This window comes from Pleurodeles waltl, chromosome 5 (assembly GCF_031143425.1).
Source record: "Pleurodeles waltl isolate 20211129_DDA chromosome 5, aPleWal1.hap1.20221129, whole genome shotgun sequence".
In the NCBI taxonomy this organism is placed as follows: Eukaryota; Metazoa; Chordata; class Amphibia; order Caudata; family Salamandridae; genus Pleurodeles; species Pleurodeles waltl.
Window position 1 is genome coordinate 156,025,307 of NC_090444.1, and position 27,917 is coordinate 156,053,223.

General features: G+C 39.3%; 1 protein-coding gene across 1 annotated transcript in view; it reads left to right on the forward strand.

Moving 5' to 3' along the window:
* LOC138295495 (calpain-8-like) overlaps nt 1–27,917 on the forward strand; it is a 175,505-nt gene that overhangs the window by 35,322 nt on the left and 112,266 nt on the right. Inside the window, exons 2-6 of the mRNA XM_069233836.1 lie at nt 1,805–1,874; nt 14,869–14,987; nt 23,488–23,621; nt 25,753–25,921; nt 27,024–27,107. Of these exons, the coding sequence (XP_069089937.1) occupies nt 1,805–1,874; nt 14,869–14,987; nt 23,488–23,621; nt 25,753–25,921; nt 27,024–27,107 (576 nt within the window). The remainder of the gene's footprint in view (nt 1–1,804; nt 1,875–14,868; nt 14,988–23,487; nt 23,622–25,752; nt 25,922–27,023; nt 27,108–27,917) is intronic.

The following is a 27,917-nucleotide window of genomic DNA, read 5'->3' on the forward strand; positions in this document are numbered from 1 at the left end:
CAGATCCTGAACTCCACAGCTCAACTACTCAGGCACAAAAAAATTATCACATTGTTCCTATATTGAACAATCTCCAACAAAGGCCTGAATCAAAGTCTAGCTCTGTTGCATTACCTTCAAAGCCTTACACACTAGCATTCCCAACTACCTTACTGAACTGCTGAAAATCTCAGGCCCTTCGAAAAACTCCTGCAGCAAAGAATTCCTTTCGCTAGAGCCACCAAAATTCAGAATATCTCAAGTTGAAAGACAATCATTTTCTGGTTACACTCATACAATCGGAACTCCCTCCCACGCCAATCGAGAATGGCTCCAGACATCCCCTCCTTTAGAAAAAAAACCTCAAGACTTTCTTATTCACAAGAGACCTAGGGCCTGATTTAAGGAAAGTGGTGCTGCACCTTGTGCCCCTTAGTGCCCAAGAACGCCACCATGTGTGTGCCGTATCTAAGATACGGCACACCATGGTGGTAGTTAGGGAACTAGTGTCAACATTTTGGATGCTAGTTCAGAGCTTTGCAGGATTAGCATCAACATTTTTGATGCTAATCCTGCAAAGTCCATTGAGGCCCATTGTAAACAATGGTGTGCCTCCGTTTAACGCCTGCTCTCAAATGACGCTAATGTAGCGCAAGGAGGTGCTAGGTGCTCTTAAATCTACCCCCTACTTTAAAGGGATACCAGACTGTTCGACCCCTCCAACATGTCCACCAAATCAACAGAGAACTATTTCCTCCTTGTTAAGGGCTTTTCTGTGGCAGACTCCAGTATCAGCTATTTACCACTGCCTTCTCCATGCCACCAGGTCTATACCTTAACCTTCAACCCCTTAGTTTTTTTCATACCGAATTTGCTTTAAGTTCTTTGTAAGCATATTATCTCACATGCATTTCTATTTTTGCTCTACAGCACTCTAATACTGCTCAGTGAAGCAACAGTGTAAATAAATAAATACAAAATATAAAAAGCTGTGATGTGTGATTAAATACAAGCTTTAATGCCAGACTGGGGTTTTCATCCTGCTTTCTTTTCAGAAGTGAGTTATGACAAGTTCATTTAGGCACTGCCCCCTCATGCACATTTCACAAGCACCCAGATGCCCTTCATCTAACAGAGCTTGTTTAGGTCAGGGGGAGGGTGGGGGTGGTAACTTACAATGATGCAGCAGGTGCAGTGACGCTGAGGCATAGAGGCGTGAGGGGCCCACCTAATCCTGACTCTTGCTACATTTTACAATCCAAACACCAGCCAGAGGGCCCATTTTGTTCCTTGTACTAGGGCCCAGGACACACCTGCTATGCCACTGGTCACAGTGGCTGAAAACACCCACAGAGGGGGTGGAAAGAGGCAGCTCAAGACTGAAGGATGAAATTGTTTACTCACTGCACTTTGGCTTTTTTGGAGAAGGGGGGGTTAATTTTAAGCGTTTTTTTCTGAGGAAAACATTTTTTACTATGCCTGAATGTTTCATGAGTAGTTTTGGAAAGGTGAGGTATGCAGACCCTTCTCTAGACAAATTAAAAAGTTTCACTAAAAACTGTTGCTCAAAGCAGTGTACTGCGAGTTACAAATAAAACATATAATTCTATAAAACATAATTTTATATAACATATAAAACATATAAATTGCATGAAAGTTTTCCTTGAGCAAGGGGGTCACCAGTTCAGAATATGGCCAGACAGATTAACTGTTTTGTATCTCCTGGTGTAGAATCGCACAGAAAAATAAAATAAAATGTTTATCAACCGAACACACACCTCCTCGTCAATCATTAAATATGCTTTTTCCTCCATTTCATTTCCAGGAAATCTGTCCCAATCCTCAGTTTATTGTTGCAGGAGCCACTCGCACTGACATTCAACAGGGGGATCTTGGTAAGTAGTACTCATTTGCATACTTCCATCGTTTGGGGAAACCCCAGAGTTTTCTAACATTGCTGTAGTTATTTGTAGGAAATTCCAACTCAGGTGAATCCCAAAAGTTTGATTGCAGCTTCATCATATCAGGGACAGTTCCATGCTCACTGAAATATATTTTTGTAGATATTATGTGTTGGAAGAGTGAAACGTTTGTGCACAACAACCCTTGACAAATTTGATAAGATATTGTATTGGAAGTACCAGGAGATCTCCCTTGCTCTGCATTTTTTTTTCTGTAATTGGTTAATCCGGGATGGTCTCCTAAGAAAGGCAGATCTGCTTGCTGGTTAATCAGGGATTGTCTCCTAAGATAGGCGGATCTGCTAGTCGGTTAATCAGGGATGGACTCCTAAGATAGGAGGATCTGCTTACTGGTTAATCAGGGATGGTCTCCTTAGATATGCAGATCTGCTCATTGGTTAAATCAGGGATGGTCTCCTAAGGTAGGTGGATCTGTTCATTGGTTAATCAGAGATGGTCTCCTTAGATAGGCAGATCTGCTTGTTGCCTGGCTCTCTATGGGCACAATAGGCCCGGAAGCAGCCATATTATTTGGTAGCTATGGTGATGCTGCTCTGGTTGTGTACGGGTACTTCAGAATGCGTGGAGTTGAGGTGTTACAGGGCAGTTTCTGAAACAGCTGTTATCAATTTCAGCCTGCACAAATATTGGTTCATTCAGCAGGCAGTGCCGACTCTTGCTTTGTCATACGCCTTCTTCTCCGTCAGTGAAACTGTGGATAATGGGCTCCTATTCAACAAAGTGAGCTAGTCACAATAATTTAGATCCGCTATTTCTCCAAGATAATGTACTGTCCTGAAATGATCATTTGCTGTTTCCTGCTGATAGATCTCTTTCTGCTTCATTAGCTTTGTGGGTCCACACCGTAGCCTCTTAGTTTTCTGCCCACTGGCACGCTTGATAAACACTGGTTCTTTCTGCTCAGTTTTATACTCATTCACAAAAATAAAATGAGCAACTCTACACATTGCAGATGTCTGCCTATACTTTAATACATTTCCTCTTGTTTTAGGATTTATCAGTCCATGTAGTATGCCTTGGACATTTATGCAAGTCATAGATTTTAAGGTATTTACCTGGCCCCCTACATTTACTCAGTTAACTAAGGGAGCTGATCTAAGATGAAAAAGATATAACTGATGCAAAAGTAGGAAGGTTTTTCATTCAGGGTTTGTGCCAAGATGCCTGCAAGGTGAACTCTGCACTCTATAAATGTTTGTTATTGTTATTATTATATGATTATTATTATTATTATTATTATTGTTAGCTTGTATACATGAGTAAGGCAAATGTGTGCATTTCACTTTTTTAGGGCTTGGGAGATAAATTGTCAACTTACAATGGGGTTAGAGCCTGCCCATTGCTTACCACTAGTTGGCCTCACTGTCACTCACATTTGCTTCTAATTTGTTAGCGTATATGGGCTTTTCTTCCTCTTTTGAGGGTTGAGCCTGTGAGTGGATGCACTTGCGCATTTGTCTCGCATGTGTGAAAGCTGAATTAATTACTAATACATTTGCATTGATTAACAGTTAAGAATTTACATAAAGTAGGCTAAATATAGATTAAATTGTGTGTCTTGGAGAATGTGCCCACTTGAGTTGCCACTATTACGCGTACAGCAATTAATAAAGAATGCGCACATATAGTTTAAATGATGTGCACATGTAGAATAAAGTGTATTAATGGATCAAGTATAATAAGTAAATGTTATGTATTTGCTTAAATAATATTATGCATTGATTAATTTTGAGGTTTGGATCTAGTCGACAAAGCCTCATGTTGAGTTGCATGGTATAAAATAAATACTCATAAATGTTTGTGAAAGCAGATAATTATGGTGGTTCATTGTTCACACTGAGCTAAGAGATTTGTCAATGTCTTAAACTTTCTCATGAAAACTGCTTGTTGAAATGTCCTGCACTAGGAGTTGATACTTTGTGGATTTCATGCATGAGAAGCAAAGGTTCTCAGGAGCTGACAATGTGATTACTGACTTCAGCAATGGTGGGCAACAAAAGTTACTTGACGAAACTTGTGACAGGAACAGAAGAAAAGGAGCCAATCATCGACGTGTGAAAGATTATCTATTTATATTTTAGATTTAGAATTTAGATTCTATTGGTTGTACTGTGAACGTACAATTTCCTCACCAATGACGGCGTGAGAAAATGCTTTATGGATTTTAGTATATCCAGACTACACCTTGCAGAAGAGAGTTAGTTGCTTTTCCATTCCAGACGCTTTTCATTCAAATCCATTCCTTGTCCTTTGTCAGTTAGTTTAATAGTTCTATCCCAATCTCTACCCTTTAGCAGTCCCATTCGAGGAACTGAGCTGATCCTGATGTTCTTTTCCCTCATAACATCCTCATAGAGATTTTGTGATAATGCTGATTCTTTAGCTTGATGCCTTTTAAGTTGGGTCAGGTAACTTGGAGCCCAAACGTGGCTGAGCCGTTTCCTTTTACTGTCCCGTTGCTGATGCTGACTAAAGCAGCATTCTTTGCCTTAAGGGTGGTTGTTTTTCTCACCACCACAGAGATTCCTTTTATTTTTAATCTTGAGAGGTGTGATGGCCCACTTCAGGGAACTCTAAAGGGATTACTGGTAAAAAAGAAAAGAAGCAGGTATTAAGCGTATGAGGATGAACAAGGGGAATACTTGTATTCACTTTTAGGCATCAGACACATGTGCCTGTTAAAAGAGTTTTGTTTATTGGACATTCCAGAGTCATCAATACTCCAGTTTGATATAATGATGTATAAGTAATTAACTTTTGTTGTTTTTTTATCAAAAATGGCGTTAATTTTTCCCATCTGTAGGAAAAAGAGAACTGGCTAAGCTAGGATTTCTCCTTCTATTCTAAGGACACCTGGGATCCTGCTTAATGCAGATTAATCTTTCATGCCATCCTGCTAAGCAGGTCCTGCCTTAACTCAAGACAGGCAAGCATTCCTAGAAAAAGAACCATTCCACTCCCTCTTCTCCTAAAGAGTATTCCCTTCATGAAGTTAGGAGAAGCTCCAATTAGAGTTTATAGACATCTCTTATAAATGAAACGAAGCTCCAGGAGATGTTGAGATCAATGTTGAAGCCTAAAACAAGCAGAGCAGGGGGAATTGGCCCAGTCTTCTGAAGCACCCAAGAGATTGAAGTTTTTAGTCTCCTCTCACTCTTCTGTTTCCTCCTGGGCATATCCTGATTATGATAAAGAGGAAATGGACTTCCTGCTGATGGCTGTTGTGTACCTAGGGGGACGTATATGCAGAAGGAAGAATTAAGTTCTTTGGTTTCTAAACCTCTCATCCGGGTTACTAGCTGAAGGGAACAGCCCTGTACCAGCAGAGAATAGCTTTGCCAGTTGCAGAGGCCTACTATTCCCAAGGTTTCTGTCATAGTAGCTATTCAATAACTTTTAAATGACTGTGGAAGGACTTGGGCACAGTTTCAGTGCCAAGATACATGGGTTAATGTACACTCTAACAAAAGGAGAATCCCAACTCCCTGGCAATAGATCTTCTCCTAGCTAACCTGGTAGGTCTGCCTTCATTTTTAACAGAGTACATTGTCATCTCTGGCCCAGCAGGTATGAAAGAGTGTGGGGGGGACTTTGAAAAAGACCTACGTTGGTTTGAGTTTGACAATGAGATCAGCAATAGCATCTGCAATGATTTCAGAGTGTGGGTAGCTGCTCATTGCCATCTTCACTTGCCCAGAAGTCTTGGTGCCGAATATTTCTGCTATGCATTGTCAGAGCATCAGAGTGCATCCATATCTGAACAATCTTCTGGTTCATTCTCATTATGCTCAGGTGAAGAAAGATGCATAGATGGTGTTTGAAAGTTTACAAGTCTCATTGGTCTCCCACTCAGAGTCTGGAGTACATTGGAGCTTGGTTCAGAGCTAATTTGGGGAAGTCCTTTCTTCCAATAGCCTGAATATAAATATAGGAAAAACGTTTGCCCAGTTGATTTCAAAGGAGTGTGAGAAGGCATCATTGAGATAATGGCTTCTGGTCCAAGGGGGTATGATAACTAGAGAAACTTAGAATTTTCCAATTTTCTCATTTTCCTGAAAGGTAATTGGTGATTCACATTGCTACCTTTCTTTTTGCGATTTCTTGTAGATAGCCAAGCTGTTTATCCTACCTTGGACAAGGATTCACTTGAACAAAGAGGTATTTTACATTCTACAAAAGTGACCTGCAGGTTCACAGGATTATGAGACTCTCATCCCACTGATTCAGAACCTTTGAGATCAATTGACCTAGTGGTTCATTTTCTCTATTCCTGAACTGGGGACGTGGGTCCAGATGTACAGAAGTTAGTGGTTGTGATTACCAAATAGAGAATGTTTGTGAGTCCCCATTTGGTAATCGCAAACAGATATGTACTGAAGAGTGTTAACACTATTTGCGATTCCCAGTGGGTCGCAAACGGACCTACTGCATTAATATTCATGAGAAAGGTCTCGGTTTGGGACCCATTGGGAATGGCAAAAATCACAGGTAGGGTGGCCTGCTGGGGTCAGCAGACCACCATCTCTGTGATTGCTTTTCCATTTTTTTTTTTTTTTAATGCAGCCCGTTTTCCTTAAAGGAAAATGGCATGCATTTCAAAAAGAAAAATGAAAAGTTTTTATCCATTCTCAAAGGCAGAAAGGGTCCCTTGGGGACCCTTAACATTTGCGAATGGGTTACCACCTGCTTGACGTAGGTGGTAAAATGCAAATGTTTTGCTACCGTATTTTGGTCGCAAAACATTCACACATACCAGTGCAATTCGGTATTAGTAAGGGGCATGTTTAGGGAGTCCCGTCCTAATACTGAATCCTATTTGGGATTCACTAATAGGCTACCAAATCACAATCCATTCCAAAATGCTTTTTTTGGTCGCAAATGGCCCGATTCTGCAAATCTGACCATTTGCGACCAGAACAAATCCTGTACACCTGGCACTTGGTATTCTCTTTCTCTCCTTCCCAGATCTGATAAACCTTACAAAGGTTGCCAGCAGTATGGGCTAGGAGACAGTATTGGGGATATTGCAGACTAGGGGCTATTCTCCCATCAAGAAAAACTTCAGCCCTCCAACTGGGAAGAACTAATGTCTGTGTGGAAAGCTTTCCAGCTGTTCTCAGATCAGATCAGGGAAGTGGGCTGATAGTCCAAACAGACAAAGTGGTGACAAACGGTTATTTGAACCAGAAGCCTGGCAAAGGACCTCAAATTTATACCAGTTAACGCACAAGATTTGCTCATGGGTATAAAATAAAATATGTCTCAAGGCAGTGCATTGACAGGGAACTCACAATGTCTTACCAGATCATCTGAATCAGGTTTTCCCCTCCTCTTAGGATTTTGTCCTCGGTTCTCTTTTTTTTTCGGGAGATTTGTCTCAAGTATGGGGGTTACAAACTATAGACCATTTTTTGACGGATTCAACACCCAGTTACCGCAGTTTTTCTCGACGGTTAGGAGAGTCTGTCTCTTCCAGGTTCCCTATCTATCAGTCTTCTAGCAAGATGCCATGAGGAGTTCTTATGGCTATCACTGGGCTTCTTTTAACAGATGGTGTATGGAAAAGAATGTTTCCCTTTGGCAAAATATGTTGTAGTTCCTACAGGATAGTTTTGACTAGAACCATTCGGTGGCCACCATAAAACTTCAGTGATCTTCAAAAAAGACATTTAGAATTTCATGGGTGGATTTTGCTTTTGTTGAAAACCTGATCTCTAGGTTTTGTAAGAGATTTCGGGCATGATTTTGAGTTTTGCAGACTGGTACTCTGTCACACATGTGACGGACATCCTGTGCACCTTTTAACTCATGGCATAGGATGCAATACACTTGTAACCGACAGGATATTCTTCAAGTTTGTGATGGAGTAACCTGTCCGCCACACTCTAAATCAGGTCCCTAATATGTTAGGAACAAAGAAGACAAGATTGTTTTTTCCTTCTTGGGATCTACTGTTGGTTTTATCCTTTTTACGGAACCAACATTTTGATCTTGGGAAGGTTTCAGCTCTGTTCTTACCCGTAAATGTTTTCTTTTTGATGGTGATTAATATACCTAGAAAAATTTGATAATTAGGGGCCACATGTATGTAGCCTTTTGCACGTCGCAAACGGCAAATCGGGCCATTTGCGACGTGCAAAATGCACTTTGACATGTACCAAACCATTTTTGCGATTCGGTAAACTGCTTACCAAATCGCAAAAAGGGATTGCCAGTCGCAATTAGGAAGGGGTGTTCCTTTCCAAATTACGACTCGCAGTCCCATGTGTGATTGTTTTTTTACCGCGAATGCGGTTGCAAAACAATCATAATTAGCACCAGTGTCACACTGGTGCTAACCCATTCGCAAATGGGATGGGGTCCCCATGGGACCCCTTCCCCTTTAGGAACGTCAGCAAAAACATTTTTTCAGGGCAGGCCACGGCAGACCATTGCCTGTTCTAAAAAAATGAAACGAAAACATTTCATTTTTTGTTTTTTAAATGCATCTCGTTTTCCTTTAAGGAAAGCAGGCTGCAATTTTAAAAAAAACTGCTTTATTTAAAAGCAGTCACAGACATGGAGGTCTGCTGTCTCCAGCAGGCCACCATCCCTGTGACTGCCACCATTCCCAAGGGGGTCGCAAATTGCGACCTACCTCATGAATAGTTATGAGGTGGGCATTTGCGACCCCCTTGCGAGTCCCAAATAGTGTCATTTACACTATGCAACATACAGTTTTGCGACTCGCAAACTGAGAGTCGCAAAACCAAACATTGATACATGTAGCCCTAGGTTCTTTGCTTTGCTGCCATCCATATCTGAAGATTTTCTTCCAAAAATTCATTCATCACGTCATAGAAAACAAGAGACAGTTCTTCCTTCTTTGGATGTCAGGCTCCACTTCAGGTTCTAATTCATTACGCCTTTTGGTTGTTGTAAAGACAGTGAGGATTTATCCACAAAGGACTGCTAGTTTCAGACGGAATGATAGCCTATTCATTAACTTTGATGCGACAAAGAGAAATTGCAAGACTTCAAAGTCTACTCTTGGTGGGTGGATAAAAAAATCAGTCATCACTGTAGCTTATTCAAGATCTAGCAAGTGTCTTCCCAGTTCAGTTCATGCTTATTCTGCTATGCTGATCTTTCCCCCCACCACCCCATATTGTACTGTGCACGGTTCTACTTTTTGAATGGCAGAGCAGTTCCACTAAGAGTGCGACTCATCAGTCTCTTAAATTACCCATCATGCTGATTTAGCTTTTGACTGGGCCTAGTAGTAGTAGTAGTTACAAAGTTTTATTTTCTGTTGTTTGACCTAGAACATATAATAGTGACACAAAAGGTATGTTTATCATTGTGATTATGAACATATTACTTGAGATGGTACCCACCATACACTTCAAACACTATTCAGAACTTGTACACAGGGTTATTTCCCACATACCGACGTATTTCTAATTAGTAATGCACCTTACATTTGTCATGTTGATAATACAAAAATCAATAACATTATTTTAAAAAACATCCGCCAGGGTATGGCTGTTACTTAGGCAGAATGGGCAGGTGTTTGCATATCAGCCACTTGAGCTACCCTTTCTACTTTTATATCTTAGTACAAGTTGGGTACACCCCAGGGTTCTGAATTATGTTTTGATAAGGAGATTAGGTCTAGGGCATCTACCTTGCGATATCAATTCCCTTTCAAATTGATGATAGACACATTTCTGTACTGGTCTTTATTACTAAATTGTGGCAATGAAGATCATATAGCACTTCTACACTTAGTGTTGTATTTGGTGGTATGTTTTAATGATTTCTGTGGCTATCAACCACAATGAAGGTTTACTGCTTGTGTTATAAACTCAGATCAGTAAAGAATTGGGATGAAGAAGGAGATTAGGAGGTAATGACTGGATTACTTACAGGTAAACAGGATTACTGATATTCTTACTCCCTCATCCCTGTACTTATGACCCTCACTCATCACACCTTTTGGATGTTTTAAGGGCAGTGAAGATTTATCTACAAAGGACTGCTGGTTTCAGAATGAATGGTAGCCTATTCATTAACTTTGATGCACCAAAGAGGAACTGCAAGGTTTCAAAGTTTACTCTTGGTAGCTTATTCAAGGTCTAACAAAGTATCTTCCTGGTTCAGTTCAAATTTATGAGCATTCATCAGCAATCTGATGAGGAACTTGTTAATAGGGGAAGTGATGTTGCAAGGCAGTGGATTTTATAGTAGAGGCACAATTGGTAAAAATATTTTGCACATAGAAAAACAAAAAGCTTGCAGAATTGGTCATCTGTTATTGGATCTAGGATAAAGTTCAGTAAGTGATGGGTGAGGAAGGAAGACTCAGAGTAATGAAGATTAATATTACATAATCTAGGCATTAGCACACAAGGAAAGCAGAACACACTGGTAAAAAAGGACTCAACATGTAAGTTTTCTCTATTTGAATAAACTACATTAATTGTTAAAATGATAGTTAGAATACTGTTGCCTAAAACTTTATTCAGCATTTCCTTACAAAATTGGAATGTTATTGGCAATATTGTAAAACTGGTAGGAGATGTTGAGTCACTCGTTAGAATGAACCCTTAATTTAAATCAGCACAGCCAGAGTTAGTGGCACTCAGGTGGTCACACCTGATTAGGGTGGTTCTAACATGTGGCAAGTGATGATGTATAGTTGTGTCCTTGAATAGGTTGGAGAAACTCATCATGCAGTTTGCAGGGAATGCTTGCTGGTTCATTGACAAGGTGGTGCAAGACATAGGAGCTAGCTCTTTATTGGGTGACTGCTTCTGTCCATGGTAGAGAGCCAGCAAGGGGTCAGAGGTAGACCACGGCTCAGACAAGAGACACTGCTGGCTAAGAGTAACTCTTAGGGGCAGGCAACGAACACTGACCAGGAATTATACAGTGCTAGTGATCGTTTTGGCACTGCGCATTTTATATGCAATGAAAGAAGCATTACCCTGCTTGCCCCATCCTGCTTCAGCATGTTGCTCACAGGTTAAAGAGGCCAGTCACACCACAATATGGTATCAATCAAGGGTGGTCCAGTGTTCTAATCCATGGATTTCCGTACTGCAGGTCCAGAACTTTTCATCAGCTACATACACTAAAGCCTAGCTGCCTGTGAGGGAAGTTGTTTGAGCAGAAGCCCAAAAGATATAACTCATCGCACCTGGATTAGACTCTAATTCCCATTGGCATGCACAGAAGCAGAACACCACAGCATACCAGAATCAGTCACAACCATGCCCTGTGTGTGACTTTGTGTCAGTACATTTATATATAGTGAAGATTGTGTGGAAGCATAGAATGCTGTTATCTTTGGTCACTTCTGAACAGTAAGGGCCTAATTACAACCTTGGCGGAGGGGATAACTCCGTCACAAACATGACGGATATCCCGTCCGCCTTTTACAAGTACCATAGGATATAATGGAACTCTTAACATGGCGGGCAGGATTTCCGTCACATTTGTGATGGAGTAATCCCCTCTGCCAAGGTCGTAATCAGGCCCTAAGAGCCTGTTGAATGGGCATTCCGCTGGTGGTCATTACAGGGGTCTCAGATTGAGCTGGCACTGTTGAATTATTGATCCTGAGCTAAATTATACAGCATGTAGAGGGGGCGAGTGACATGGTTTCTCTGGAGGAGCTCTCTGTGCTTTTGTATTCTTTGCTCTCTTGTTCCTAATGAAGGGTCTAGGATTTAGCATCTCTGTGCATAGGAAGTGAGATATCTGTCATTAGGGTAGAATACTACTCTGCCGTACTACAAATGGTCTGGTGTTTATGAACTTAAAATTATTGACCCCAAAAATAATGATTTATAATCAGTAAAGTCACTGCTGAAGTGGAGCAAGGGCTGAGGACTTGCATAGCCTGGCCAATGTCTACCTCCTCCAGCACCAAGGTAGAGCAGGAGGTGTTCCTGAGAGCCAAGCCTCAGCCTCCCATACCCTAACTTCCCAACCTGTTCACTGCAATGGCTCCCTCTGACATTAATCACCTGCTCAAGGAAGGTGGTAAATGTCAGCAGAATAGTCTCAGGATTTGGGACAAGCTTTCTGATTTTCACCTGGTTTTTCTGGGTCTGCATAGGTATTTCCCATTCTGAGGACAATACCATGTAATATTTGATTTAGGTGTGGGGATACCACCAGAATCGAAGGTGTGGGGCCCTCATCCAGGTACCTAATTTTTAAACCTAGGCGACTCATCATAAGTGCATGAGTATCTAAAACAGGAGTAAGAAGGTGGACAGGCATCAGAATTCCACCACTGTAGAGAAACTCAGTGCAAAGCCACACTCCTGTGTTTATACAAGGAAATCAATCATGAGGGGCATTCCTCGTTAGCACAGCGGCGAAGAATAAACACCACATACATGGGTAACCTGGTGTGGTTTTCATCACAATTTGCCTAAAAAACTACAAGTAATATAGACAGTTCAGAAAATATACTTTTATATGGCATATCAGTTTTCATCTCATCAATCTACCTTTCTCCATTTCACTTTTCACTTTTACATCCTGTTGATTGAAAGCAGATTTTGACAAAGTCAGTGGTTATGATGGCAGCAGAAGGAACCTCTATAAAATTACTGGTATTTTCCTGTAATGGATGTAAAACTATAACGTCTCCCATGGTTAATGTATGTGCAATATCATATCAGCTACTCCTGATTTTTGGTGAATCTGCATCCATGTCCCGTGGTGCATTTTGTTTTTATGTCAATTACTCCCAGATTAGGTAACTTTTCCTTACACGATAACATAACAAACAACTCCATTCAGTTTCTGATTGACTTTGCTGCGTTAAGTTGTGTTAAGGTAAATTAACTATTGAATTCCCTGCACACCTCTGTAATTGGTAATAGGTAATAAATGTAATGTCATGCTGATCATCTTTAAACTTAATTCTTTCTTTTATAATTTCCTTAATATCCTTAATACAGAAAAATCATTGTTTCAAATATTAATATACACCTTTACATTTTTGTGGACTATAATGAAGCCTTTCTTTTATATCTCTGGATAAATACACAAAACAATTGTGGAACATTAATATCCACACAGTGATCATTAGAAGGCTGAATAATCAGACCATATCAATAATTGATGGCTCAATGTCACCCCCTCATTATGAGCACGATTTCTACTGTCCTGAATAATTATCTACACCTGCAGAGTTGAGTCTAATGTAGGTGTCCAGGCAAGCCAAATCTATACCAGGATTATTACTGACTATGTAAATGAGTTTTGTTAGATATTGGGTCTCTAGTTGGTAGATGTATGCACCCTGTCCAAATAGGGACTACAACCTCAGTCAGGGTAAGTCACAACACAACCTAAATTATCATTTGCTCACCCTCGGGTAGTTTGGCACAGAGCAGGCAGGCTTAACTTAGAAGGCAACATGTAAAGTATCTGTACAATAACTCATACAGTAACATAGTGAAAATACCATAAAAAGACTCCACACAAGGTTAGAAAAACAGATTATGATCAATAATTTAAGACCAGATAACAAAAGACAGGATGGCAGCACAGCAGAAAAGCAGGCCTTCCAGGCCAGCAGTCCAGTAGAGTAATAGTCCTTGTTGCAGCACAGCAGTTCTTCTGACACAGTCCAGTTCTAGGTCCAGAAGTGTCTGATTTTGTGGGGTCAGAGACCCAGTACGTATACCCAAATATACCTTTGAAGTGGGATAGAAGGAATGGCTTTGAAGTGCACCAGTATTCCTTCCAAACCCAGTCCTGTCTACCATGATATCTGTGTGTATGTGTGGGGGTAATCAATCCTTTGTATGGGGCCAGGTGACTACCCTTTGGAGTGTAAGTGTGTGCCCTTTCCCCCTTACAGGCCCCAGAAGGGCCATCAGAATGCAGATGTATGTAAATGGGTAGTCAGCCACACCTAGCCTTCCTGTGTTTGTGGTTGTCTGGAGAGAAAGTGTATCTGTCATCCAGCCCAGATGTGTACTGGAGGCAGGCTGTAAGGCACATAGAGCAGAGAAATGCCCACTTTCAAAAATTGGCATTTCTAAAATTATAATGTTAAATCCAACTTTACCAGTAAAGAGGAGTTATCATTACCATTCCAAAGATATGAAACATGATGCAGCTACTCCTTTCTAATCAGGAATTACAGCTTAAATATATATTAAGGAATTCCCAATGTTGGCGTATCAGAGGAGCTGGCCTCACAGTAGTGAAAAATGACTTTGGGAGTTTGTCCCTACCAGGACAGGTAAAACTTACAAGTACAAGTCCTGCCTTTTACTTACAAGGCACCTGGCCCTATGGGTGACCTAAGGCTAGGTTTTAAATGCCACGTCAAAGTGGCAATAAAGCTGCACACACAGGGTCTGCAATGGCAGGCCTGAGACATGGTAAAGGGGCTACTTATGTGGTTGGCACAACCAGTGCTGCTGGCCTGCTAGTAGTATTTAATTTACAGGCCCTGGGCACAATGAGTGCACTTTACTAGATACTTATCAGTAAATCAAATATGCCAATTGGGTATGAGCCGATATTGCCGTGTTTAGGGGAGAGAGCACAAGCACTTTAGCACTGGTCAGCAGTAATAAAGTGAGCAGAGTCCTGAGACCAGCAAGAACAATGTCAGAAAAATGGAGGGAGGCAGGCACAAAGTTGGGTGAAGACTACCCTAAGGCTGTCAGGTATAACAAGTTTAATTTAGATAAATTGTATGTAAATTTGTCTTATGTGGGTATCCTGAAAATACTGCATGGGTATGCATCTATACTGGAGAACCTTTTACTACAAAGTGAGGTTAATTTGATGCAGGTTGACAAATGTATACTATAGGGGCAACACATAGAAAGTTTACTTTCTCTAGGTCTTTAAATTGTTAACTTCTTGTGTTTGTGCTCTACAGGTGATTGTTGGTTCATGGCAGCGATTGCATCTCTCACCTTGTACCCGGATATACTTTCACGTGTGGTTCCGAAGAACCAGAGTTTCCAGAGGAATTATGCTGGGATATTTCACTTCCAGGTAAAGATCAGCCCAATGAGCCTAGCGACTTGGGAATTAGTGTCCGCTTTTGTTCCAGCACAGCCATTCCATTCCACATTTTCAGGGTAACCACTTACAATGCAAATGATTTCTATTAAAAATCATTGTATGTACATTGATTTTGTTTCTCTCCTAAAACTCTTATATAGATACAGGTCTCCTGCAACTACATTGGAAACCACTGATATAGATTCATTGTAAAACATCTTACATTTGCTTGGTGCAGGAAAAAAGATTTTAAAAAAATCCTTCTAGTCTAATAGCAACTGCTTAGGTTGCAAAGACAATTAGATCAATATTGACTAGTAAAGATCAAATCAGTCATCTTATTTATAGTTGTCAGGATATTATCTATCTCTGGTGGGCAACTCAGCCTCTAGGGAAAATAGTGTGCGTGTCTCATTTGTTGGTCAACATGAGCCTTGCTCACTGGTATCACAATAATTGTTTAATGAGACTATAATCATAATAGTTGTGGTGCCGTCAGGCTCAGATAAATAGTTAATCCCTACAGTGAAACACAAAGGGATCCACATATAAAGAACCAAAATACCTTTCTACCAGTTGTATTACATGGTGTAACTTAAAGATCCGAGCCCCTTCCTGACCATGCATCATATCAACTCATGACAATGGTAAGTGTGCACAACGAGTGTGAGTACAAGTAGAAATGAGGAGTTTCATCACCGTGGCATGTGACTCATGAGACGTTATGGTCATAGTTGTCAACTTTGAAACTGGAAAACCAGGTTTGAGTCTTGGCCTCAGCTCAACATCCTGTGATTCTGGACAAATTGCTTAATATCTCCATGCCTAAAAAAATTAAAATGTGACTTTGTGTAATGTAACTTATACTCATGTAAAACAATCCAAAACCTTCAGATTGAATTAGCTATATATCAAACTGCAAAAGGCCCTTATTCATGAACAACCATCACCTAAGAAAGGGCCTTTTTTTATAAGAGAGCCATACCAAATACTGAAAAGATCCTGTAGATCATCTATGTGATGGTAACTAGTAATTTCAACTAGGAAACGTTTCTTAGTTATCAAAGAGATTGCTTCCATTTTAGCCATGAACAATCTGTACATCACTGAAAGAATGCAGTATTTATTAAAAATATGTCTAGTGGTCAAGTTACTAAAATTGCAACCTGGATATCTGGTTGGTTAATCCTCACCTGGGCAGTTGGCAAACAAATGTGTGATGCTTGGAAACGTGTTTAATTTAGCTTGGCTCAAATCGCAAACTATTTTTGCAGTTATATCCAATCTATCTGGATTAGTGGATTTTGTTGGTGCAGAGTGCACAGCTAAATGTGTTTACCTATTATAATACATTCAGCATTGAGGCATGAAGAGGGGAGGGGGTAGGATTGGCAGTAAACACAGTGCACACCAAGAAAGTAAGCTTGTGTGAATTCACAAACACATTGAAAGTGGTTTTCCACCTTAGAAACACACTGAAATCTACCTTTGTGAAAGACAGTAGTAGATATATTTCAAGGGTGGGGAAGGGATAGAAACGCCTCTCTATTTCAATGTGTGTGGGAGATTCTTTTCCCACAGGGGAAATAATTAACCTTTATTCTAGAAAAAATAAATCTCCAAATGTACACTTTAGTATGTTTTATTATTGCTAATTTTCATCCTAGAAGGAAAATCCACAAGTGAGTTTTTCCCATTAGGAAAAGTATATGACTGATGTAAATTTGCAGAACGATTCCTGGGATTCTTCCTTGATCCTATAAAATGAGAAATCTATTTCAAAGAGAGGAGGTTACTTATGTGAATATATTTACTTTTTGAGCAAGTGCATTGTCATTCAGTCACTATGTGCCTCAAAGTGTAAATGTGTGCAGTGTAACCATATGCTTATTATTGATACCACACAACTACTCCTGTATTACATGTAAAGAGAAAGGGTTGGCCTTGCCTGCTGAACACAGTTATGTTTCACCGTCTCCCGCGGCCATAGTGATATTTCAGTGAAGAAGCCTGAAAAATTGGGACTGGAATCACCTTTATAAAGTAAGTGTGCAGGTGATGTTGTATTCTTCAGACAGTCTGTTGCTTCATAACCCCTGTATCCCTCCCAGGTTGAAGCCTAAAGCACAGATCCATCTAACTTCACTAGGACTCATGCCACTGGGAGACCTCATTCATATGGGTAATTTTTTGACTCTGACACAGTTCAGAGCGATAGGTAACATAGGTTCCCAGGATATATTGCCCTATTAGTGGTTTCAAAATAATACCCTCCAAGCTTGGTAGCCAACACCTCTAGTGGACCCACTAAACTACACATTTCTTATGTGCTTACTCAAGATCCCAAGCCCCCAACATCTCGTAACATGCTTAGACAGTGGTACACTAGACTATAAAACAAAATAGACATCTCTGACCAAGTGACTATGGGGCAACACTTAGATACCCAACTGACCGATGAACAGTGGCAATAATGCTGCATGCAAAGATTTTCTTTTTAGAAAACAGACATAGATGGCTAGACTCCAGATTCTTACACAGTCTTTATCCAGGGCCACTGGATTTATGTGACACAGATGGACCAAATCTTGTGGCAGGGTTGACTAAATTCTGCAGCAAGAAAAGGCAAATTACATTTTAGAGGAACAGTTACCTCTATCCACATATGAACATACAACTTTTAAGTTGTCAATTTTGGAGAAATAAATGCAGAAATAGTAAAACTATTCATATCTACTAAAAATAGCACAAAAAAAATCAACTTCAAACAGTTATAAACAAATACAACAGATGTTTTAGTCAAAGAGCATGATTACTTGTTTCTACTGAAAAATCAAAATACTATTTTCACTCTAACAAATCAGGACACTCTCTTGCCAACTACTCATGTATCAAAAGAGAGAAAAATCAAATCCATGTTATTAGAAGAAATGATGGTAAATTACTTCTAAGTGCCAAAAAGATTGCCCAAGAATGTTTATCGTTTTATTCTAACCTTGTTGAAAAAACAATAGTTTATCAGAAGATACTACTAACAAATTTCTGTTAAACTGTAAACTGCCTCAAATTACTACTGAATACAGTGTGTGGTTAGAAAACCCTATTGGCGTGAATGAAATCTGCTTGGCAATTAAATTCTTAAGTTACAAAAACAACTGGTACAGGTGATATCCCTGGTGAATTCTATAAGACTTGAGACATAACTCTCTCCCATTTTACTTTCTTTATATCATGATTTTCAGCTCAATGCTACTATTGACGGATCTTTCACAGAACCAACAAATTATCACCCTTTCAAAACCAGATAAAGATCATACTTCAGTTACTAATTATCAACCAATATTTCTCATAAACTGATACTATATATTCTATGCTAAAATATGAGCTAACAGAGTAACCCAATATTAAAATCTATAGTTCAGACCAAACAGGTTTTATGAAAGGTAGGCTCTCTGCTCATAACAGAAGACTTATATGTCATGTCCTATCCTCTAATGACAAAACTAAAACTCTTGCTAACTTAGTGGCTTTCGATTCTGAAAAGGATTTTTATAAAAGGAACTGGTCATTTTTAGTCAAAACATTTGAGTTTTTTTCATTTTGGTCCTTATTTCCCAAACATGATCAAAATGTTATATAATAGCCCATCAGCTAAAATCTATGATAATGAGGTTTTCATCTATCTATTACTTTTCTTAAAGGCACTAGGCAAGGGTGTCCTCTCTCACCTCTTTTGTTTCTTATTGCTATAGATCCTTTATTATGTTGTCTTACAAATAACACAGACTATACAGGAATTGGAATACAAGATGTTGTTTTCAAAGTTTCTACTTATGCTGATGATATATTATTGTATGCAGCAATCCTTTTAATAAGATTCCAAATATTTAAATCATTATCAACCAATATTCTTCTGTCTCTTTATATACATTAGTCTCTGGATATACAATGAACATCTCTAAAACCTTTTTTTTTTCTTTTACTGCTTTATGGACTGATATGTTAGCGGGTAAAAATATTATAAGAGGCCAACTTAAACACAAGTATCTTGGTGTTATTGTTTCCATCCATTTAAATGACTTTAATCACTAAAGGCAGCATTTTACAAATGGTCATCACTTCATTTGAGTTGGTGAGGTAAGATTGAAGCAGTCAAAATGATCATCACTCCATTAATATTATTTACATTATCTATGCTAACATCACGTTATCCATCTACCTTCTATAATACTTTGAATACATTGATTACCAAGTTTATTTGGAACAACAAGACTTCTCGCATATATTATATATTTTGGGAATTTGCTAAAAAATGGGGGTAATAATTTACCGGACTTGAAAATATCACTCTTCTTTCCTAGTTGCACAATGGTTGTTATGGTTTGTTATTGGCTTCTTTTCTCCAGTAATGGTTGCTTATAGAGCGTAATTTCTTAAAACCTTAACCCTTAGCAGCTCTCTTAAGTCTTTCTAAAGTCTACCAATTATAAATGCTGCAAAACGTTCCTTATTAAAATTTGATGAAAAGTTTTATACTAGCATAAAATGCTCAAAAAGTCTTTCTTTGGTACAATACTAAACTAAAATTGAATAAGCATACCTATTTTTGGAAACACTGGACTGAATCTGGCATTTTGCTATATTAGCGAAATATGTCACAGAGATATGTAAACAGATTACTATAAATTTGAATTACTTTATAACACAGTTCTTAACGCATATCGACATTCCTTACCATCTGCTAAAATATCTGATAGTAAACTATCTGATTGTCTTATTCCTTTAGCAATTAAGTCAAATACTTCAAATTGGAAAGATGCAAATTTGTTATTTGTTCATGCTTGGTAGGATTTGATAATGTATCTTAAAAGTGACCACTATTCCTCAATTCATACCTCCAATAATTTACAAGTCGTTTTCTCTACTATGTGGACATCCTTTAACTTCTATATTGCTAAATTGCATTGATTATATATACACATTGACTAATTAGATTACTTGACATAATAGTACCACTTTATACATTTATGTTTTGTTTTTCATTTGAAATGCAATAGTGTGGTTATAATTATTACTATGTGAGTTTCCTATTGTAACTATTCTTTAGCTATTTGCTATATATATCACTATTTGTACGTTTCGTTTGTTTTTGTATGTTCACAATTCTTTGTCTCTATAATACTAAATACAATATTTTGAAATCCACAAACAGGGAAGTTATGGAGCATAATGCAACACATTTTGGGATAGTATTACTTTATAATTATCTCATTTTTATACATGTTAACACTGTCTGGGCAAATGTTTCACCTCATTGGTATCAGCTAAACCTGCACCTAGAGCAATAAACAATTGAAAGGGGACCAATCAACTTTTGTGAAGGGTAGTTCACTGCGGTGCAACATGTTGCTGCATTTTGTAGTCACATTTGATCTGTTTGAGCTACAAACATTGTTTTTGTTAAAATCTTCAAATTGTGCAGCAGCAGATGGATTATGTGGCAAATGTGATAAATCCATTTATGCAGAAAACACTGCAGCCACAGAATCACAAAATTTCAGTGGCTCTGGCTTTACTGTACACTTGTGAAGCTCGATTCTTTTGGGATGGAGGTTGACACTGCATGTCTGAAATGCCGCCACCCAGGAGCTGACTTCATGCTTGTGGCGGTGGCTCAACTGTTCCGTTTCTGCACATTGGACTGACAACTACTACACATTAACTGACATGAGGAGTCCGGGCTGCTGCCCTCTCCACTCATGGCACTATTGGAATATGTTTAAGACTTTCCCAAACTAATAAGCAGATTTGTGGCTATGAGACAATTATAAGCAAATAGGAGGATAGCCGTGAGATGGGGCGAGGTCCAACTGCAACAGTCAAGGACTGCTAAAGCTATATTTTTATTGCAATGATCCTGCAGATAGCCAAGCACTCCTGTTCCCTGACATCTCTGGCCCAAAAGATACATGGCAACATCTCTGAGGCTACTTGCCCAAGGAAAGCAGAGGAGGCAGCCTATGGCCGGTAGTTTTAAGTAGATAGAAATTTACATTTTGTTATGTGGAAAATACCATGATGTAGCATGTAACGATGTATATGTGAGGGGCAAGAAGTGTGAAACAAATATGTTATATGCTTGTGTAATCTTAAGAACATTGGCATGATAAATAATAAAACTATTGACTATATGAATGGGCATAACAGGTCCAAATTTCTTGCTGGATAAATAAGAACATTTGCTGTTGTTACTTGTAAAAATGATATTCACTATAACAATTAAAAAAATAGGTACATTCTGACCACCCATTTGCTAATCCTCTTCAAGAATCAGCACGAGCCTCTGCAACAGGCAGTGCTTTTTGTTAAAGGTGCAGCAGTCTAATTCCCAATGTTGCTCGGATATTGAGAGATGCCAACATGTCCTGCTGATCTAGGGTTAGGTACTGTCATCATTGTAAATGAATGTATATGTATGTACTGAACAATGCCAGTGGCTAACCTGTTTCTAAATGGCCCCAGTGTTGGCAGACATGGGGATGTCAGTAATAAGGGTATATATTGACTCTTTACGGATAGCACAATTGAACCAATTAGAGAATTATGAACTGAAAATCTGGGTTTTATTTAGAGTTTGATGAATAGAATACTCTGTCACAATTTGGTCAATATCCTGGCCGCCATGCTTCAAGGGCCATAGGCAATAATGCACCTGTAATACGGCACACAGGATATCCATCACGTTTGTAAAAGGTGATCCTGTTCGCAAAACTCTAAATAAGGCCCTCTCTCTGCTGGCTTTACAGACATCAGCTGTGACGCTCGTGGTGATGGCCATTCTCTTGCAATGTCAATTGTTAGTTATTTGAATAGGTACTGAGGCATATGCTGTATGAATATAAAACTGCTTACCTATTGCCACCACACCCCTCCTCTGCTGTGTAGGAAGCATGGTAATATAAATTAGAAAATTGCACTAAAGCATGATATGACAAAATATACAATTGCTATAAAGATGTGATGGCCAAAATGTGGTGATCCATTATACTCTGGGCTACTGATGATTCCTACCATTGTGATGTAAGAGGTGAACTGATAAATATAGATTCACAATGCAAAGGGAGCCATCTATGAGAGGAATGGATGTTACTGCTAAAGTGCAAATCTGATAGACATTGGATTAGCTTATCAGGGTGCAATAACAGTACTTATTTTTGGCTTTTGGTAGATGTTTAGGTGGCCTTTGGTTGATGTTGTAATCCTAGATGTTTCCTTGAAATTGAGAGGTGGTCTTTGCTAGATATTTTCTCTACAGTTGAGTGATTTTTGGTATCTGTGTCATGTCGTATTTGGTGATTTTCAATGCATTGGGAGGTATTTGGTACCAGATGATTCCTTGCAAGTATGGGATGGTCTGTGGTAGTTGTTGCATAGCCACTGTAATGTGCACTTTACTAAATGGTTCACTGCCTTTCAGACGTGGTCTTTGGGAAATCTTATTTTACCATTGTGAAGTAATCTATGGTAGATGTTTCTTATCCATTGAAAGGTAGCTGTTAGTAGATATTTCCTAACTATTGATAAATGTTCTTTGGTCGATGTTTTTTTTTACCATTGAGAGGTGGTCTTTTGCAATGTTTTTGGCCACAGAGAAGAGATCGTTGGTAGATATTTAATTGATTCACAGGTGGTTGAGTCCAATTGGAGGCTGTCTTTTTAGACGTTCGAGATGTTACTCACATTTGGGGATAATCTTTAGTAGATAGTATGTTGAATTTAAAATATCTTCTGTGGCAGGCACATTTGCATTGTGAAATGATCTCTACTAACCTACCCTGGCAGCGAGAGGTGTTCTTTGACAGATATTTTGCCAGTGTGAAGTGGTCTTTGGTTGATATTTCCAATTCATTTGATTGTTTTCTTTGACGGATGTTTCTAATCTTTGCAGAGGTTGTCTTTGGTAGATGTTCTCTATACAATGAGCTTTGCTTATTTGTAGATGTTTCATATCCATTGATAGGCAATTTTGGTAGATGTTTTGGTGCATTAGATGGTGGATGTAGCTAGATGTTTCTTTAGCATTGATAGGTGCTGTATGGTATAGTTTTCTCTACTATTGAGAGGTAGTCTTTTTTTAATGCTTGCTTCTCAGTGGTGAAGGTCTTTGCCTATGCTTACTTGCAATTGAGTGGTTCACCTTGGTGGATGTTCCCTAATGATTGACAGTTGTTGAATTAGGAGGTGTAATGTTCTTGATGATTCCTTGTAATTAATTAGTGGACTTATATGGATGTTTTCTTGCTATTGAGCAGCGATCTTTTGTTGAGGCGTCCTCTCCATTGGGACTGAGGGACTAGAAGTTTAACAGATGGAGGCTTACAGTTGAGAGGTGGATGTTGGTAAATGTGTCCCTGTCTTTGTAAATTTGTTTTTGGAAGATGTTTCTCTGAACACTGACACATAAATAACTAGGTTGCCTTACCTCTTTCAGTTCTGGCAGTATGGAGAGTGGGTAGACGTTGTTATTGATGATCGACTTCCCACCAAAAATGGGGAACTACTATTTGTCCAGTCGCCAGAAAGAAATGAGTTCTGGAGTGCCCTGCTGGAGAAAGCATATGCAAAGTAAGTACAATTCAATCTAAAAAACAAAAAAGAAACACAAGAAGGATTTACAGTGTTTTTGTTATTCCCAAGAATTTAAAGCCATACGGTTTTAATGCACATATGGGTTCTGGCATTTGATTGAAGTACATTTGCAATGGTATACCTTTGAGAGTGCTTAGCATATTGTGGCATAAGTGATCAAGTTCAATACCAAACCCTGTGTAATGGTACTCTATATGAGTGTAAACTGCCCTGTGCTTCTGATATGCAGTAGTTTCAAGCAACCAAAGTTGGATGCAAATTATTTTTGTAGGTTATCATCTGTGTTGAATAGGAATCCACAGAGTAGAAAATCCACAGTAACAGGGCACTTTAGCTTCGACGATTCACACTCTAGGAAAGACATGCTGCCTGATTTAGTGATGAAGGTGCAAGTTTAACTTCTACTGGGAGAAACTTGCTGTATTAATAAAAGTCTGCCACATCAATGGTATTGATTCTCATAAAGTGGCTGACTTTGCCATGCCCATGGCAAATGCTGGATTTTCTGCCAGCATATGCTGACACTGAAAATCTGCCCATAACTGGTTTTCATTGCATCAAATGTACAGGTCGTCCTGACATGCTTGTTTTTTTTTAACTAGGATGTTAGAGTCATGCTGTGTGCTCTTCTATAAAAAACTGATCTCATTACCATGCAGTGATGCATGGTCTCAATGCCACCAACCATGCAGGTGGAATGGTTGGCATATATTAGCTGGCCTCTTTGCCATCATTTCTTGTGAGTAGATGCTGCTACATGACGGAATTGATGGTAGAGCCAGCTAAAGCTCCACCAGTGGAAGGACTGCCATTCTTTACCTTCAAAAAATGGTGTTGGTGCAGGCAGTAATCCAATTGTTTTATGACAGGATTCCTGCTACCATCCCCCTGATAAACTCCATATTAATAATCATGAACAAAGAGGTGAGACATGTAGGGCACAAGTAAAACAGTTTCGACCTATTGTGTTTCATTTCCTTTGACTCCATCAGGTTAAAGCCACACATTATAAAACGTCAGGAAAAGATACATTGGATACTTTCTGGGGCAGGTGTTCACCTCTTTCAGGTGGACTTTGAGTCTGATTGTTAAAGAACAGATCTGTGAAAGAGTAGCCACTATTCATTTCTGAGAGATTGCACAGCAGTGTATACATATCAGTGCTTGACAGCCACATTACAGAGAGGGTGCACTCCCCCACTCTGCACCGTGACACACCCTTAAGTGTGTGCATAGTGTGACCTATTACAGCAAGAGAGTGCTGCTCAGATTGCAGGTATGAACAAGCGCCTGCAGTCTGAACAGGGAAATAGTGAAAGGCAGACCAGCTGTTTGAATTCAGTTGATACTTATTATTGAATGAGGGGTAGCCAGTGATGATGGTAATGGTGATTCTTCATCTAATTTCTGGGAATAATTTGAAGAATCCCTTGGATGCTAACAGTGTGTGCAGTGCACGAATAGATTACTTTGGGGCAAAAGTAGTGGAATGTTTCTCTAGCCTGAAGTATGTCAAGTTTAGGTTCCTTGATGGAATGCAGATTACCAGGTCCCTAGACAACTCCTGGTTAGGCTTAAGAGGCTGATTCAAAAATTACAAATAGCTCAAAATGCAGATGTCAAATTAGCAAAGTGCCTAAAGTGGCGGGGCAATGTGGCAGAGGACAAAAGAAAGCTACTCTAGGTCCAGGTGAAAAAGCTGACCTACTTTAGTTCTGTCCCAGTTCTCTCACTGGGTAGCTGCTCACTACCTACAGGGTTAATGCTTGTCTGTTCTGTTCCACACATTTTAGTTATGAAAGCTACCATGAGAGGTGATTATGAAATATATATATAAAATATGTAGTAACAACTGAAAACGTTTATATTTAAAGAGTGAGAACTCCTGTGTGCTAGGCAGAGCTTGAGGATATTGAGGTTGAGCAGGTGTACGCTGCAATGAACTGGATATAGGTGAACAGGTCTGAGAGATGGTAATGAAAACAGTAAGGTGGACTGTGACTTGTACATCAGATTCACCATATATGAAAAATCCACCCAATCTAGCACATATTCATTGTAATGCATGAGGCAGTTAAGGATCCATGGTGTTTCTGCTTTCCCGCAGGTTGAACGGCTCCTACGAAGCATTGACAGGAGGATCAACAACTGAGGGGTTTGAGGATCTGACAGGAGGAATCTCAGAATTTTACGACCTAAAGAAGGCTCCAAGCGATCTGTTTAACATTCTACAGAAAGCTCTCAGAGCAGAGTCCCTAATTGGCTGTTCTATTGATGTGAGTCACTGTCCCTTCTCTGCTCTCTGGTATTCAATGGTTGATTCAAAATTGCACGTCCATAATGCTCGTATTTTATTATACTATTAGAATTTTCAATCCAAATATGGGCTTAATTTGGTCTCAAATAGTTTTTATTGGAAGGTGCCCAACTGGCGGGTCCCTTGTATCCATCTGCACCAAACATTTGGCCACTTTGGTAGATGATTATTTTCTGAGCGCTCCCTTTCAGCCCCAGGGTACATACATATAGCACAGGCATATTGACACTTCAGAAGTCTGTGCAGCATAAAACAGCTCTCTGGTAAGACATCAAGCAACACTATACTGTCAGTATTCAATAATTGTCACTACTGTAATAATATCTGCTTGGGACCTTCACTGACTTGGATCAATATTGCTCCAACAACAACATACATGTGACTCATGATCACTGAAACACAGATGACCACATGTAAATGTCACTCGCATACAAAACAAATCATTCTTAGAGCCAGTATAACTCACCTACGATACTGGGATGCAGAACTATTGGTTTTGCAAAGTATTACACCCCCATCCTCCCAGATGCCCACCGTGTGTGCACGCACCAGTGGACTTCATGGGATCATTTTTCTTAAAGTTTAATAAACACCATTCAAAGATGACTATTAGCAAGGGAGTTTGTGCTACAATACGTCATTATGGTGACTGCCTAAATGTTTTGCCAAACAGTGTAGGTTATGAGTCTTCTCATTTCAGGATGCCTTTCAGCAAACCCTGGATATTTTCCTCCTCCTACCATTGTGTCAATTGTCTGTACATCTCGAGCAACAACAAAGTAGTCCCCTTCACTGTTACAGTCAACATGTCACCCTTAAGTACAGAAACAACATTATGTAAAAGAAGGCAAACCAATAAACTGATAAGAAATGAAAAATGCGTCCTAAAAGCAAATTAATAGTAAATATAAAATGTGCCCCCACATTTCTCCCTAAGCCTTTTTAGTCATTCCCTTGCACAGTAATCTTTATGAATTGATAACTATGTGTATGTCTGGATCTCTTATTTTAATAGGTATAATTCTGATAGGGTTTGTCAATTCTCTGCTCTTTCTCTGCAGACCACCAATGCATATAAACCTGAAGCAGTGACAAGTCAGAAACTAGTGAAGGGACACGCATACTCGCTTACGGGTGCTGAAGAGGTAAGACTGACGCCGCCACCAGGATATCATGCTGGACTGAACATTGTTCATGGTGTTACTCTCCATCAATCACTTGCTTCATGTGTCAACTGTTCGTGTTTCAAGTTAGGCACTTAAACTAGCCGCATCAAATAATATAGAAATTAAGCTGATCAACAAAAATGTGATCAACAAATATGTTGTGGCAGGACCATTACACAGCAAGAAGGCATTTTTGAGCTTGTGTTCCTCAGAATTGTTTTGAGGTGTATAGGAAATATACGTATTACAAAATATCTCATGGAAGAGTAGAAACTGGGAAACAATTGAACACATTTTAATTCCATAATTAGCGTTGAAACTGAACATTTCACCCAATAGCTTAACTTTTCCGGTTTGCATTTACCCCTCTGAACATGTATCACCAGTGTCTGGCCTGTGGCATGTTGGCTTGATGTTGATGGCATCTTGGCCTCTTTACTGGTAAGTGCACTGACCTGCTAGTCTTATGACCCTATAGTAGAAGGTTTGTCATGTGAACTTCAAGATTAGTAAACAGTACCAGGGCAATCCAATACTGTCCTTCTGTGGTATCTTTATAGGGTATGTTGGATCAGGATTGTCTGTTAGATATTTGCCAAATACTTTGTGCATTGACATTACATATATTTTGATGGCCTTGTTCCTGCCAAGACAGGTGCTATTTTCAATAGGTCCATGCAAACATGAAAAGTCAAATTTGTGAGATTTCATTGTCAATAATTTTGGCACACTGTCCTATTGGTATGATATCATCGGAAGCTAAACATTGAAGGAAGTAAAGTGCCTGTG